Source organism: Tachysurus fulvidraco, chromosome 8 (assembly GCF_022655615.1).
Source record: "Tachysurus fulvidraco isolate hzauxx_2018 chromosome 8, HZAU_PFXX_2.0, whole genome shotgun sequence".
NCBI lineage: Eukaryota > Metazoa > Chordata > Actinopteri > Siluriformes > Bagridae > Tachysurus > Tachysurus fulvidraco.
The window spans coordinates 18,041,786-18,057,848 of NC_062525.1; the positions used below are offsets into that span (position 1 = coordinate 18,041,786).

The 16,063-nt window shown below is 39.2% G+C and overlaps 1 protein-coding gene across 30 annotated transcripts in view; it reads left to right on the plus strand.

The window, feature by feature from the left end:
* tcf7l2 (transcription factor 7 like 2) overlaps window positions 1-10,156 on the plus strand; it is a 76,690-nt gene extending 66,534 nt beyond the window's left edge. For 3 of the 30 annotated variants that reach the window (XM_027140391.2, XM_027140400.2, XM_027140416.2), the window contains 7 exons: window positions 378-503; window positions 631-790; window positions 929-1,036; window positions 2,046-2,094; window positions 2,863-2,913; window positions 4,006-4,078; window positions 7,712-10,156. In XM_027140391.2, coding sequence (XP_026996192.1) covers window positions 378-503; window positions 631-790; window positions 929-1,036; window positions 2,046-2,094; window positions 2,863-2,913; window positions 4,006-4,078; window positions 7,712-8,159 — 1,015 coding nt within the window. In that variant the 3' untranslated portion in view covers window positions 8,160-10,156. Of the gene's footprint in view, window positions 1-362; window positions 504-630; window positions 791-928; window positions 1,037-2,030; window positions 2,095-2,862; window positions 2,914-4,005; window positions 4,079-4,651; window positions 4,726-5,221; window positions 5,284-7,711 lie in introns of those variants that run through there. The other 27 variants (XM_027140388.2, XM_027140397.2, XM_027140389.2 and 24 more) reach the window with 21 other exon arrangements.
* Window positions 10,157-16,063: the final 5,907 nt, after the last annotated feature.

Here is a 16,063-nt window from a genome sequence, read left to right on the forward strand (position 1 = left end):
TAGGCTTTCTCCGGGCTAATTACTTTGTGTTTAGGGAGGATGATGTGATGTATCTTTATGAACCTATTAAAGATAATCTCTTCAATCCCTACAGTTATGAGAAACCAGTTGTATTAATTTTCTGGAGAATTGGAAGGAGGACAGAGAATGAGACCACAGTGGGTTTAACCAAAAAAGAAGAAAGTTCAGAATCAGCCAATCAAATAAGGCATAAAACTTTAAAGTAACCAATGAGATCATTTGTCATCTGCAGTTTTCCCCGAATTCCTAGTCAACTAAATAACATTGTGCATAAATATATTATGTATATGTGTGTGTATCTGCCCCCATTTCACCCGTGACCATTCTGACGATTTACACAGTCTTCTCTCCTCCAGATTCCCACCCCACATGGTGCCCCCCCATCACAGTTTGCACACCACGGGCATCCCACACCCCGCCATCGTCACGCCCAACGTCAAACAGGAGTCCTCTCACAGTGACATCAGCACGCTCAACAGCTCGTGAGTTCAAAAGCAAACACACAAACATACACACGGCTTTTTTACTATCAGACCCGATTTCAATTCAAACTGTCGTCAATGCCGACACACGTCCCCTTACCCAAAAACATCTGTTTCAATCCAACAGGAAACATCAGGACCAGAAAAAGGAGGATGAAAAGAAGAAGCCGCACATAAAGAAGCCTCTGAATGCATTCATGTTGTACATGAAGGAGATGAGGGCCAAAGTAGTGGCAGAATGCACGCTGAAAGAGAGCGCAGCTATCAATCAAATCCTGGGCCGAAGGGTGAGAGCTCCAGGATTCGCACAAACACACACACACACACACACACACACACACACACACAAACTATTTTCACTGTTTATAATGAAAAAATGAACTCTAATGCTTTAACATGCATCTGTTTCTTCTTTATTTCATCAGTGGCATGCCCTGTCTCGAGAGGAGCAGGCCAAATACTACGAGCTTGCCAGGAAAGAACGACAGCTACACATGCAGCTCTACCCCGGCTGGTCAGCACGAGACAACTATGTATGTTTTTAGGTTTTCAGGCTTCTTTTCACACATTAAGGTCGGAGGGTGTTTCTCTGTATATATCCAAAACGAAGGGATCTAGTAGATTACTGCTTTGTAGCATTCGTAGCTCAGGCCATACCAGTTCAGCTCGCTCTGAGCGGATTAAGGTCAGGCCTATGACGCATCCCTGAGCGTCTGCTCACACAGCAAAGCTTCTCTCCTTCTGCACATGTACTCAGTCACGTTCTCACTCACTCTCAGCTGCTTTCATTAGTATTCCAGTGGTTCACCTAAAAAAAAGAAAGACGAGCTCAGATCAGAGTAATTAAATAACCGCAGGGTCTAAATGCCTCACAGATCTGATGAAAGAGAATGTCTCTCCACAGCTGAGACAGCAGCAACGGGGGATGACCACACCGTTTTAAGGCGCAGACAGAGTGCATCGCCGCTCCCACATGCCCGACAAATCGCCCTCCGCCCAATCTGTCACTCCCACTGCTGTCTGATGCCTCGCAGCCAGAGCAAAGGAAAAGAACTAAACAAGAGTCGCTTTAGTTTAATAAATCTCAGCCTCTGAACAAGATAATCATTAAGTACTTGCTCAGGTCCAATAGATCAACCTTGACCTAGTCTGTAGACAGCTGCATGATCAGCCATAAGGAGGTGAATCAACATATGAGCAGGAGTTAGGAAGAGAGCTCTCATCCTCTCTCTCCCCCAAGTAATCTGACTCTTTTAAACATATCTCAGGAGCCCTAAATGATTTCACAGCACACGGAAAATAAAGGAGTAGCTCGAAAAACAAAGGAATAAACACAGAGAAAAAAAAAAAGGAAAAATACGAGAGAGAGAAAGGGAAAGTTGCGCTATGGCCCACAGTGGCATTCCACTCCTTCAGGCTCGTGCATGAATAAATGAATGAGTAAAAGCACGGCTCTCTTGTTCACTTTATGTCTTGGCCTTTTCTTGCAATATAATAACTAAGGTTCCTGTCTATTTCTTTTTTTTGGCTGCTAACCAACAGGGGAAAAAGAAGAAGAGAAAAAGGGAAAAGCAGCAGGCAGATGGCAATGGTAAGTGAGATGCAATTATGTCTCATATTAGAGCAGATCCATCATCTGTCACAAGGGTGACATCTCAAAGATAAAAGTCCAGCTTTTTTCTCTTCATCCCCCTTTTTTTTTGCCTGCCTCATCTTGTATATAGTTATGCTACCCAATGCAATATTTACATGTTAGACTGCTTGTTATCCCCAACCCCAGCCTCATGTCGAGCACTAATAACATTGAATATGCATGAATCCTACACCCCAGCACGTCGTCCCTCCTAGCACAGCCCCCTCTCCAGCATTTAGCATAGTGTGAGCTCTGTGAGCGTGTGTGAGCATGTGTGTGTGTGTGTTAATCATGCTACTGAATGAATGCTGTTTCTGTGCGAAAACTGACCATGCTGCTGTTGCTGTTGCTGCTGCTGCTGCTGCTGCTGCTGCTGCTGAGTGTGTGTGTGTGCATGTGTGTGATGCCACTGGCCTATGCCTTATGTTTGTTCTGTCTGTGTTTAACTTTGAGCTATGCCTGCTGCATGAATAAAACTGATATAACATCGTTTAAACAAATAAAAGGATGAATGAAAAATCACCCATCTCTTTTAAATTAAGGAGGTTTGCTAGTTCTTTGATTTTCCTCATTTGACATTTTTTCTTTACAATGCTCTTATGATTCTGACTCTTGATCTATATTGTGAGATTTGTCGGAGAAATGCGAGTAATGATATATTTGCGGTCTTTTTTCCAACATGGAGCCCTTTTTTGAAGACCTCTCTATCTGTTCTTTTTCTTCCAGAACACAGAGAATATTTTCCAAACCCTTGCCTTTCACTCCCTCCGATTACAGGTGCTAATGTCATTTTGAGTCTTAAATTACTAACTTTCTTCTCTTCCCCCTCTTCTAGTTTATTTTATATCTAGTCATCTATCTGTGTGCAGTACATTGTATTTATTCATGAATGATCCTAGCTACATCTTTCCATATCCTTACTGCTCTCTATTCATTTATCCTCCAATTCTCTCTCAAGAACGAATCGCCTCTGGTTTGCCCTTTCGCTCATTTTAATTTTGCTCTTATGTTTATTCCATTTTTTTCATACTTCCCTTTGCTTGTAATAAAATCTCTTGCAAAGATGTTAAGAATCCAGTCATGTTAAAATGTTTCCATTTTACAAACACAAGTTGCAGTATATAGTCATAGTATAGTTCTATAGTATATAGTATATTTGTAGTGTATATATAAAGAGATAAAAAAAAAAATACAGATAATAACCAGAGACGTTATCAGGGTAAACCTCCTTAATCTGCTGGCTTCAGTAGTTTGCCCGTACGGCTGCCTGCTCCTCAGCTGGAAGCCTTGTTCATCTTCACATCTCCACACACTGGCTGTGAGAGGCTGATGAACACAGGCCCAGGCTCTCAGCAACCTGCACTCTCTGGATGTGTAAAGTTTCACTTGCTGCAACTAATGAACATTTTGCCACTCTGTCCTCTCATGTCCTTCACCGTAAACCAGAGAACAGACCTGCGGCAGACATGTAATCATATACGCTGCATCACATGCTATTAACATACAAGCATTTCTTACTTACAACTTTATGTTGCTTTGCTCTTATTCTGATTTCTGTCTGCATATCCTTTTGCTCTCATTTCTTACTTTTTTTAACTTTTACATTGATTGCTAACTTTTTTTTAACTAATGTTTGAAAACTATCATGAATATGCAAGTCTGTAAAAAAACAAAACAAAAAAAAAACAGTACTGCACAGTTTAAAGCAATAATTTGAATCTGGGAATATCTTTGGCAATAAAAAGTAATATGATGTTGTGACTTGGAGTGATTTAGATTCATCGGTTTCCCTTTTATTTCCCTCCCTCTTTTCACTTTGTGGTCCTTTCCCCTTCCCTCTGCTGGCTTCTCCTCCCTTCGTCGGCTCAGACCTGAGTGCCCCTAAGAAGTGTCGCGCACGCTTTGGTCTCGATCAGCAGAATAACTGGTGTGGCCCGTGCAGGTGTGTATCTGGTGTGCTGGCAGGTACGCTAGAGCAGGTGACAGCTGGGGAAACTCTTACACTGGCAAATCCTCCCTGTGTCTGCCTCTCGCAAGCCTCTACCTCCACCCCCCTACCCCCCTCTATCTCTCTCTCTATCTCCACGCCACCCCTTATGCTACCAATCAGCTGCTTTTGCCACTGTGATCCTGGGTCATGCCAATAGACGTAATGGTGTATGACTGCTTTTTTGTGTGGGGGTGCACTTGAATGAGTGAGTGCTTTTAAATGCAAGCAGCATGTATTTTTATTTTATTTTTTTATCACAGATTGGCAGAATGTATGTGTATATTTATTAAACCTAAACCGTATGATCCGAGTAGATAAATTGTGAAATATATCGAATATTCTGACTGAAAAGGGGACGTGGCTGAGAAGGGTTAGGATTGGAAACATCTGGTAAGTGTCGGGGAAGTGCTGTGCCAGTGTCCCCTGCTGAAACCTATGCTCTAGCTACATGTCTTGTTTGTCCAAATGACATGTCCATTTTTTGTTTTCCTTGTGTGTTTTTGTGTCTACCTTTTTGGCTAACAGATGCAAATACCCCTAAGAAGTGCCGTGCCTTGTTCGGGCTTGACCAACTCAGTTTATGGTGCAAACCCTGCAGGTATACTCCGAAAGGCACTTTTGGGAAGGATGTAGATCATAATGATGACTGTGAAAAGATGAAGATTGATTTCTTCTTCTCACCACTTTTACTGTTTGTTTTTCTTCTTCAAGTCTCTTCAGTCTTTTATATGTTTGGCAAATAGGTTTGGGTATCTTTCACTCTGTTACTGTGCTCTAACAGAGCAGCTGAACTCCTGGGGCAGAAAGTGGAACTTTCTGGAGCTATATGTCTGTCTGCGATTATAATCACGCATCATCTATAGCCTATATTTGACATCACGTCCTACAACAGTTCATTGTAAACCCGCTATTTACCATTGTGTCCATTTTCTGCCCTATGGTATATCTCTGCCATCAGAACAGTCTTTATCAACCTTCTGTATAAACTTTGTTGTGATGTAGCCTCTTGTCTTCCCCACTCAACCCCCGCTCTAACCTCTCCTTCCCCCTCTCCTCCTCCTCTTCCCCCGACCTCTCTGATAACCCTTTACTCAGTCCCAACCTCTTGTCTTTCTGTTCTAACACAAGCAGTCTTTGAATTGGAAATATGTTGATGGTAGGTATTTGTTTCTGCTAAGTAATACCCTTCTCTGTGTCTCACTTGTGTTTCCTCCATCTCCTGCCTTCACTGCGAATGCCAGATATTTGTCCTGTTCTGTTTTGTTACACTTCTCTGTGCTGATTATAGCAAATTTCCATCCTGTTAAACCCAGTCCTCATTTAATCCTTACTTATGACTCATTCATTTGATGAACTCATTCACACTCAGGTTAAGCAGCCTGGATAGAGAGAAAGGAGTAGAGTCCCTACAAAAAAAAAAAAAAAAACATTCTAGGTGCCTGTGTGTTTGGCTGCTTTGGGAGAAGCGCCGGTAATTGTGCCCTTTATTCAGGGAGCTGGGAGGTTAAAAGACCCCACTAGGCTCGGTTTCCTGAAAGATGTATCCGCACTAATTCCCCCAGAGATGCAGAAATCAATAAGGAACAAGGGGAGATACTTAGAATCAATAGGGCTCTTAAAAATGGATATTAGCTTTATTTGCAGCCGTTTGACAGGCAGTTAGCACAGCGCAGCACTCTGGAGTGTGTCCAGATCACAGTGTTTCAGTCCACAGGAAACTCTACTGTTTACTATCAAAATCTCGCAAATGCTTTAAACTGTAATTGAGTCGATCTTTTCATTTCATTTCTTTCATTCACCCATCTCTGCCCCTGAAGAAACACACTCTCGATCCTCTTTACTGTGCTTCATAGCTCATCAGTTCTATCCTAATAGTGACACACTTTTGACTGTGCTACCTCACAGCTCTATCTTTATGACTGTGCTACCTCACAGCTCTATCTTTATGACTGTGCTACCTCACAGCTCTATCTTTATGACTGTGCTACCTCACAGCTCTCTTCAAACAAATGCATGTTGTGCATGTCCTTTAGCCATACAGGGTATTTGTCTGGATCAAACGCCTGCCTCTTCCTTCAACTATATCCATTTCTATCTTGTCTCATCCCTTCCTTCTCATCTTAAATGCGTCTCCCAGACAGTCTGTATCCTTGTCCTTGTCCCTCTGGCTCTCTTTCTCTTACTTTTGTCACAAACCTATACTTGCATAAGACCGGGCAGGGGTATAACTTAAGAAACAATCCTCACCTGGATTTCAACAGGACTTACACTGATGATATATATAAAAAAAAGGAAAAAGTTACAACCAAATTCACAATCTTTTTCTTACTCCATAGCTCCCCCTATCTTTTTGTTCTCATGTTCACTGTTTGTTTTTCTGTCCCTGTCTTACAAACCTGTAGGAAACTGAATAGCTTAATGTGGCCTTGAGGCATTAGGGTTTTTTTTTTCTTCTCTTCCCTTTTTGGCAGGGGTATGGGGTCAGGTCACGCTAGGGCAAGGTACACTGAGGGTTTTAGCTCTCTTTCCATCTCTCTTTGGTTCCTGTCTCTTTCTTTCCTTCTGATTCAAAACAGGGTATGCATCCAAGCACCTAGGAGACTTTGGAAATCTCTCTCTCTCTATCCTTCTCTCTCTATTTATCACTCGCTCACACTCTCACTCAATATCTCTTGCTCTCTTTTCCTCTCGCACCCCTCTCGGCGTACTGGCTTGGTGCTGCTGTGTTTGCCCGTGTGGCTGGCTGGAATGGCTGGCCGTAGGCGTAGCAGACGAGGGAGGGTCCTGACCCGAGCAGAAATGCAAACATGGCGGCGCGACCTCTGTGCACAACACTCACACACATGTCTTAGGGGCAGGCTGAGAGTAGCGCATCTCCTCTAACCTCTTACCTCTCCATCTGAACTCCCCCCAAGGAACATGCAGAAAAAAGCAGTAAAGAGACATGAAAAAAGGAAGGGAAAAAGAGGAGTATAATAATTCAAGCTGATGTGTAAACCGAATGGAGTCCCGGGCGGTTTGCCGCACTGGGGTGGAGTTCTTTGTTTCAAGCTCGTTCTGTTATCCTAGTAAGAGAAAACAAAGAGAGATGTAGTGTTTCACCTCTTTGGCTGTGTCCCTCTGAACATCGGCAGTATTTATTCTTCCAAATTCCTCATCCTAGAGCTTCTTGTCCTCATTTTCCCATCTGTCTCACTGTCTACCCATCTGGCATCTGTATTTCTGTAGCTCATTTTCCTCCATGTCTGTCTTCTTTGCATGTGTGTTATTGGATGGAAGGTGAGAGGAAGTCAATGGCAGAGAGACAGTGCTCAGCTGCTCATCTGTTTGTATTGGCATTCTCAGAAAGCTATAGCATCCAATTAGATGTCCAATCTATATCTGAAAATGACCGAGCTTAGTTCGGCCGTTCTGAAACGGGCAAAACTGACTGAATCTCACCAGTCTTCATATACGTGAGCAGAACTGTGAGATGTAGGATGTGCATTTAAGTGGATGCTAAGTCTTTCTTACAAGCTTACTGACAAGTTGGAAAGCACTGCTGCGATCACGTAGGAGTTAAACAAACCTGCTCTCTGTTTGCAGGAGAAAAAAGAAGTGCATTCGCTACATTCAAGGTGAAGGCAGCTGTGTCAGTCCTCCCTCTTCGGATGGAAGCTTACTAGAGTCGCCCCCATCCTCCCCCTCCATGGTCCCCAATTCTCCGCCCTCGAAAGAGTCCAAACCACAGACTGAACAAATGCAACCTCTTTCACTGACTATGAAACCGGGCCCCCTGGTCTCATCCTCACATCACCAACACCATCACCTGTCCATGGCCCTGCCTCCGCCCTTAGCTCTGCTGGACAACTCAGGGGCAGGCAAAACCCCCGGAACCGCCCACAATGGCTCCTTGGACCCTTCAGAAGTGTCAACGTCTCGCCCCTCAGGCTCTGCCTCCTCTCAGCCTGCATTGGCATGTCATTCCCATTCTCTGTTGCCCAGCTCTGCCCCAACGCAACCGCTTTCGCTCGTAACCAAGTCAATAGACTAGGCATAACTGGCTCAGATTTACCAGCTTTCAACTCCTCCCTTTCTGTCTGCTGACACTTACGTTTTTCCTGTGTTTTTTTTTTCTTTTCTTTTCTTTTTTCTTTTCTTTTTTTCTGTCACATATGGCTTTTGAAATTAGTTAATTCTTTTATCAAAGTTCATTGGTCAATATTTGACCTGTCATTATCGAAAATAAATGAAACTATAATAATAATATTGATGATAAAGTAAAATGAGTTGTAGAGTATAGCTATACGAGTCTGCCAAAATGTAAGACTTTTTTCCTTCTTTTTTTTTTTACTGTACAACATAAAAAAAAGAATACCTGTTATGTAAATTGAAATAGACATGTTAAATGACAGATATAAAAGTAGTCTAGGTGAGGATTCAGTGAGCCCTTTTTAAAAGTTGGTTCTTCTTCATTATTTGTATTAAATACGAGCTTGCGAACCAATCATTTTACACCTGTTCAGAACATGGAGGGCACGAGGACCGTGGAGACACACTTCTCCAGCTGAGGAACAACTTTATTTGTGATGTTACTTGTTCTTGTTTAAATGTACAGAAATATTTGGGGGGGGGTAACTGTGTTAATATGCATTGTTCCATTGCGTTGTCTATTTTATTTTTTTTTGTCATTGTTTACCGTGGGAGGGCGGTGGAGGTGGGTTGGGGGGGGTAGACTCAGTTGGAGGAATGTTTAGGGGACTGTTTTAAGTGGGGTGGGGGGGTGGGAGGGTGGGGATTGTGGTATACAATACAAAATGTCACAACGCTAGGACCAGTAGTATTTATTGCTTTAGAGATTGCTCGTTGTATCCTGTATGTTGTCCCTTTTCGAAATATTTTCTTTTTCTTAATACATTGTACAAATATTCTTTTTTTTTTTTTAATGTAAGCAACTTATATATATATAAATGATCCATTTTTACAAGGAGGTTTTGAAGTTAAATTGTTTTGTTTTTAACATTTGCTTCTTTTGCTGAAGACCAGAGTTTCACCAACACAATGTAGATTCTCCAAAACAGATGTATGCACAACTTAATTTCTAAAAAAGAAAACACAAAAAAAAAAAACAACCCATATCTATAAGCCATTTTTCAGTAGGAGAAAAGAAGACTTGAAACGGGGGGGATAGTGAATACTGTGTCTTTAGTAATTGGTTTTCATTATCTAAAGCCCATCCTTTTTAATTGCAAGTTCATCTCCACTGGACTGTAGAATTGTGTACAGATCTTCTGTGCCGAAATCGTGCTAATTTTCACTCCCCCTCTTACAATGCTGTAGGTTTGTCAGGTTTTTTTTTTCCTTTGGTTTCGTTTTTCCTTTTTTGTTTTGTTTTCCTTTTTTTTTTTTTTTTCCTCAACCATACTTTGCTGTGACGTTACATAGATTGCTATGTATGTAGTATAAATGTTGCTATAACAAATGTGTTTGGTAGCAGATTGTCAAATATTAAAATTTAAACTTAATAAAAGACAGACATCATCATACTGTATAAACCCTCAAGGGCCAAATGATGTATATTAGGAGGTTCATAAAAAAACTATTAAATAACACAAAAAATACACAAACTGCCACTTTTAAGTACACTACTACATGTAGGTAGATAGAAAAAATAGGCATGTTGATGTTGCAAGAAGCTGTAAAAAAGCTACAAGAGAATCATCCATTCGGTGCCATTGTAGTTGACATGATGCGACTGTAAGCCGTCAATCTCTTCTCTGGTTTATTACGATGCTAATGAATAGTTTGAATGTTTCCTTAACGGCTGTGATGTTCCTGTTCTATTTTATGCTCTTAGCTTTTTTTTTTTTTTTTTTTCCATTTTCTTTTTCTTTTCTTTTTTTCTTTTCTTTTTTTTTCTTTTTTTTTTTTTTTTTAGTTATTTGAAATGGTTCCCAGACCATGTTTTTGTAATGAATAAATGTTTATGCTGTACAGTCTCTGTAGCATGCAGTTCTGTATTAATAAAAGCGACTTAGTATGTGCAGATTAGCTTGTTGCCTTACTTTCTCTCATCACTCTGCCTCGGATCTTCATTTTCCCCATACAGGCTTGGACGAATTGGCTTTTACCGAAGTTTATGGTAAAAAAAAAAAAAGCCGCTAAATTCTAAGCAACTCACATATGATAAATGTTGCTAGGTAAAGAATGATGAATGATATCCAAGCTGAGACAAATCCACCTGAAAACAGTTAGGTCTGTCAGGGGGTCACATAAATCATGTGTCATCACACACTACTGTCTGCATCTGGTTTCATTTTGAGAGGGATTCCGTAGATATTTCATTTTTCTGGCAGAATCATTGGGGAGGATATCAGTTATTCAGTTGTTCTGAATTTATTGTACGACTCAGCCAGTTGATCTAAAAGTTTATTTTGTGTTCTGTCTTAATTTCTCTCTAAAGAGCTGTTTAACTTTTCTTTTCTTCTGATATTTGCTTTAACGTTTAGGCTATATCATTTTAATTATTGTTGAATCTCATCTGATCTGGTTGATGTTTTTTTTGTTAGTTTTTATTTTTTAATCAAGGCTTATTATCTTTGTAAAAAAAAAAAAGTTCCTTTTCTAAGATGGTCAGGAGAGATCGTTTAACAGCAAACCTTTCTCAAAAATCGTTTTTAGTTTCATTTCCCATTTATCCAAAAAGAACTGTTTTGTTGTTGATGTACAGCTACAAACTGGCCTGTGTATAAGCTCGTTCAGATTTTCACCTGAATGCTGAACGACGGCCTCACAGGAACAAATCAATAAGGACAAAGATGTCTGCAAGCCTGTCTGTCTTCTGAAAAGAGGAAGTAAACAAACATCATGAAGTAGCAATGGATTCAAAACAGCACTTTGCCTCTGCAAAGCTTTCGCTCACAATCACATGCATCACAAAAAGGTCCACATATCAGTCAGATGGGCAGATGTCATGCTGACAAACATGTCATGCAGACAAAAAAAAAGATACAGTGCTTATGAGCAATGCAAAACTAAAAGATTTTGTTATATTCAAAGATGTCAACTGTAGACACAAATAAGGAAGACTTTCTGCATTCACATCAGCCAAACTGTCAATATCACATCTCTTTTTCGGTGGAAGGTCAAGGGCTTTACTCAGCCCTACATAAAGTGTTCCTCTTACTCTCTTTCAGAATGGTAACAAAGCTTTTTGTCTGCAGCTTAAACCCTCAAAGGCTTACAATGCACTAAATAAATTAAACGAGAGACTGTAGGAGAAAGGATTTGCTCTGTGCATTCTCTTCAGACCATTAAAAAGAGAATGTTCAGGAAAGGGGGTTTCATTTGGTCATTTCACTGGTAGAAATTAGTCAAAAGCATTCAAGGTTCCTGTGATCGATTCAGCATTCTTCATCCACCCAAACCTCACTGCTCTTATTGTTCATCTTCACACTGCACTAAAGCCTACAACCATTACATTTTCCCTTTGCTGCTATTATTCACGCTGTGTGAAGTGTGCTCTATTTTTTGGGATATGAAAGACCAATCATTCACACTTCATACATCTCTATGTGAATAAACAGTCTTCAAGGCTGATAAAGAAGGAGGAATGTGTGATGCTGAGGCTCAAGTTTGTGGATTTTTTTTTCTCTTCAAGAATGGCTGGCTTTTCATTGAACTGCACATCCTATTAAGAGTTTCACTTGACCATGAGAGGACTATCATTTTCCCATTTGATTCTGTTTTCCATAAAGCATTTCACGGTTATATCCAAACATTTTTAACCATTTACATGCTGGGCATCGTACTGTTTTTTTTTCTGATTATATTGCTGCCTACATCTTTTGTCTGCTAAAACACCACCATATATATATATATATATATATATATATATATATATATATATATATATATATATATATATATATATATATATACATGTGTATATAAGGACGTTTAATACATCATCTGCCATCAAGCCGACCCAGGAGCTGCTAAAGGCAAACCTAAACTCAAGACCTCCATATTTAAGAAGATCTGAGCTGAGTTTCTGAAAATCCTGGAACTAAAAAGAGAACAGTATGATCTACAGTATGTCAAGGCTACCAGCAATGTGATGTTCGGAAAACTGACACCACAGAACTGTGATTAAAACAACTGAACTAGTTCCCTAGCTCTAACCCCCCCCCACCCCCCCACCCCCCAAAAAAAAAACAATTATCAGTGTTTAAGAAGATCTACAATATCTAATGATTACTAATGGTGAATAGTAAATCCTAAAAATAATCAAGCTGGAGGCCAGTAATTAATGATTAAATCTTCTGCAACTGAAGTAGTTAATGACTGTGTCTACATGAATTATTTCAGCTTTATTGCTTAATCTAAACTGAGTTCCTGTTACTGTCTATAGAGAGCTTTGTCTGCTTTCCCCGATGGCCTCCCAGATACCAAAAATACATTTACATTCTTTAAAAAATAATTTTGAGATTGATTTTATTTTAATCAGTTCCAGAAACAGTTCCAGCTTTCTAATGGATCTTCACATTGAACCTTTTTTTTTTTTTTTTTGAAGGGGAAATCTGTTGTAAGGATGTACGCATGACCTTTACCTTTAAAAAAAGACAAATGAAAAAAAAAAGGTTAATAAAGGGTTGTGATTCATGCAGTTTGTTTGTGTTCAAGAAGCAAAGTTGGATGCGAACGACTGACATCCAAAAACAATTAAATGTCAAATTAAATGTTCTGCAGTTCGTCACAAATACTTCAGTCAAACAAAGATCAGGAGTAACTTGAAGACAATTCACAGAAAAACAACCCAGACCCCAAACACAGCAGATCCATATAAACTACTTTAAAACACAGTCCAGATTTAGTGATAGTAGAGACTTCAGAAAGAAAGCAGCCTTTCAATAGACAAAGAGCCGATGAGCTACAGATGAACCCCATTAGTTAACATGACACTGTTACAACTAGGTTCTTTCAACTGAGACCTCTGGTGGACTGGGAATAACTGCTGTGTGCGAGGGTAACAGTGTGCCAGTGGCAAGGGAGACTGCAGCGAGGCAGGCAGACTTCCTGTCATCTTTAAGACTATCACATCTGTGGTATTCTGATCACTCCAGCTTTCATTTTCCGATGAAATGAAAGAGTAAAAGCTGTAGAAACTTAACAAGAGTCATTTAACAAGAGTCTGTTCATCATCCACATACGACACATCCGACAAAACAACACAAGAAATGTCTTTTTTTACGTCTAGTATTTCACAGATGCTTGAATACATGAGATTTTGGAATTATAAGATTATATCTGATTTGAGCTAATGCTAAGATTTTATTCACATTCCATTAAATATATGTGATCCAGGGTTTGAACCCGAGCACACGGGGTTACTTTATGTTCTCCCAGTGTCTAAGTGAGTCTTTTTAGATCCTCTGCTTTCCTCCAACCTCTTAAAAACATGCCTGAGATGGCCGAGCAATTTTTAAGCTCCAACACAACCCTGTCTAGCATGACGCTGAAAATGAATGAATATATGAATTTAGGATTTTCTCAATTATATACTTCATCAATATTTTATTGCTCAATATCTTAATATCACAGTATTGTCATAGAGAACACCATGATTCTGAGGTCTTGGAAACAACTCAATGTCTAGTGTTTATTAATTCCAACATCATACACACGATGTGAACATATTTTATTATTCGTAATTTGACCCAAACTGATTGCATCCTGCTAACAACTTCACCCAAGTTAACGTTTTTGTTCTTGTGGGAAATCCTGCAGGGATCAGATGTAATCTGTGCTCAGTGCACATTTGTAGGACCAAAGTGTGTAATCAGTCTTGACACAAATGGAAACAGAGCTCAAGATTAACTCGTATCATCATCCACCACATGTACAGGACCAAACATTTGTATAGGATAGTGTACAAACACTATCCAGGAAAATGTGTACTATAGATTCCAGATATAAAGATTTCTTTTATTTAGAGGGCATCACTGTATTATGAGCGATCAAAATATGTTACAGCATTCTTTATGTACATATAAACGGTTCATCTCTATCTAATTCATAGGTGTAGTTATAACAATAATGTTGAGATCGTTCTCTGTACTTAAGGGCAATACAATGTAAATTCTAGACTCCCAGATTGGAAATCATATTAAATATTCTGTTTACTGAATTCTGTTGTTACATTTTTTTATATAGAAATATATATACGATGAGGAAAAGCTGTTCTTATTTTATTTTATCCAACAAAATGCTAGACTAATAGAGTAAAAAATAAGGACCCTAACATGCTAGTGACACAAATTCAAATTCCTCCAATGAAAAAAATGAGAAATTACAGAAACTTGACAAATGTTTGACTGATGAATTAATGAAAGTATCCAAAAATATATTTCACATAAATGATCAAAACAAGTGCCGTTAAATTTCAATTATAAATCGTGGTGTATACACACACACACACGCACACACACACGCACACACACACACACACACACACACACACACACACACACACACACACACACACACACACACACACACACACAAACTGTCTTTGTAGGCTTCATGCTGTTTTTCTTCTGATAAATTCAGGTGCAGATAAATAAGTGAGATTAGATTCATTCAGCTTAGTGTGGTAATGTGAGTAAAGGCTGTCAACTTCCTCTTCTGCTCAATAGAGAAGTCTCCTCTTACAGCACAGCTATCTATTCTGTACATTTAATACCTCGCAATCTTATTTATAGTGTCTATTTACAGTGTCTTTTATTTAGGATTAAAAGCAGGCTTGTAAATCTATGAGCTGTAAGAGGATATTGAAGCAGAGGACAAGTGTTTGTGCTGGATGTGTATATCATACAAAAGGCAGAGTAGTGCTTCAAAACCTTCAAGCCTGAACAGTCTGTTATGAGCATCAGCTATATTACATTCTATACAGTGCATTAAAAAGTACTCGATCCTCAGTATTGTTTTTTTTTTAAACACTTAAATAAACACATCAATAATTAGATTTAACAGATTTGTGTAGCATTTATTCATTGACAAAAATATAACAAAATGGTTAGATCGCTAAATCCCAATTCATATAGTATTACATATAATAATTTGGGATATAATGTAGATCAAAATACTACATACATATATATAATATATATATAAAATATATTAGAATTAAAGAACTTATCAGTACATATCAGAGCAAATATACTGATGCAGTGTACAGGATGAATCTTATCATTCTAAACAAACATTTCTTTTTTACATTTAAAAATCCAATATTTTAGCACAACACACTCGTGCCTTCTGAAATCCCCAAGATCCTGTTTAGGGATCCTGAAAAAAACTCTCTATCATACCACAAGAGAAATGATAACCCATTTTAGATTCCTTGTGCCAATTTTTTTCTGTCTGCTGCCAGCAGCATTCATGTGTTAAAAAAATCTGCTTAAAATATACAGGCAAAGAACCACACAATACCACAGTGGCTTTCAAGCTTCAACTTTGTGTTGTAAATTCTTATTTATATACAGTGTATTAGCTATACAGTATCACTACACTGTATTATCTATAATATATCATCTATCATATATATAGCATTCTTTCTGACTGAATATTACGTTATGAGTTCATTATTTAAAAGTGTTTTACTCGGTTCAGATCAGGTGAGTGGGAAAGACACTGAGGAACACTGAACTCATAGTCATGATCACGAATGCGGTCTGAGACCATTTTCGCTTTGTGACATGGTGCATTATCGTGCTGGAAGTAGCCGTACTAAGGGATGCAGGGATTCACGTGAAAAGTAACAGCACTTAAATAGGCTGTGGCATTTAAGCGATGATTGGTTTGTATTAACGGGCTTAAAATGTGCCAAGATAACATTCTCCTGTGGTGACTTTTGGTGACTCTGTGGCCATTGCAGCTTCAGCTTCCTCTCCTGGG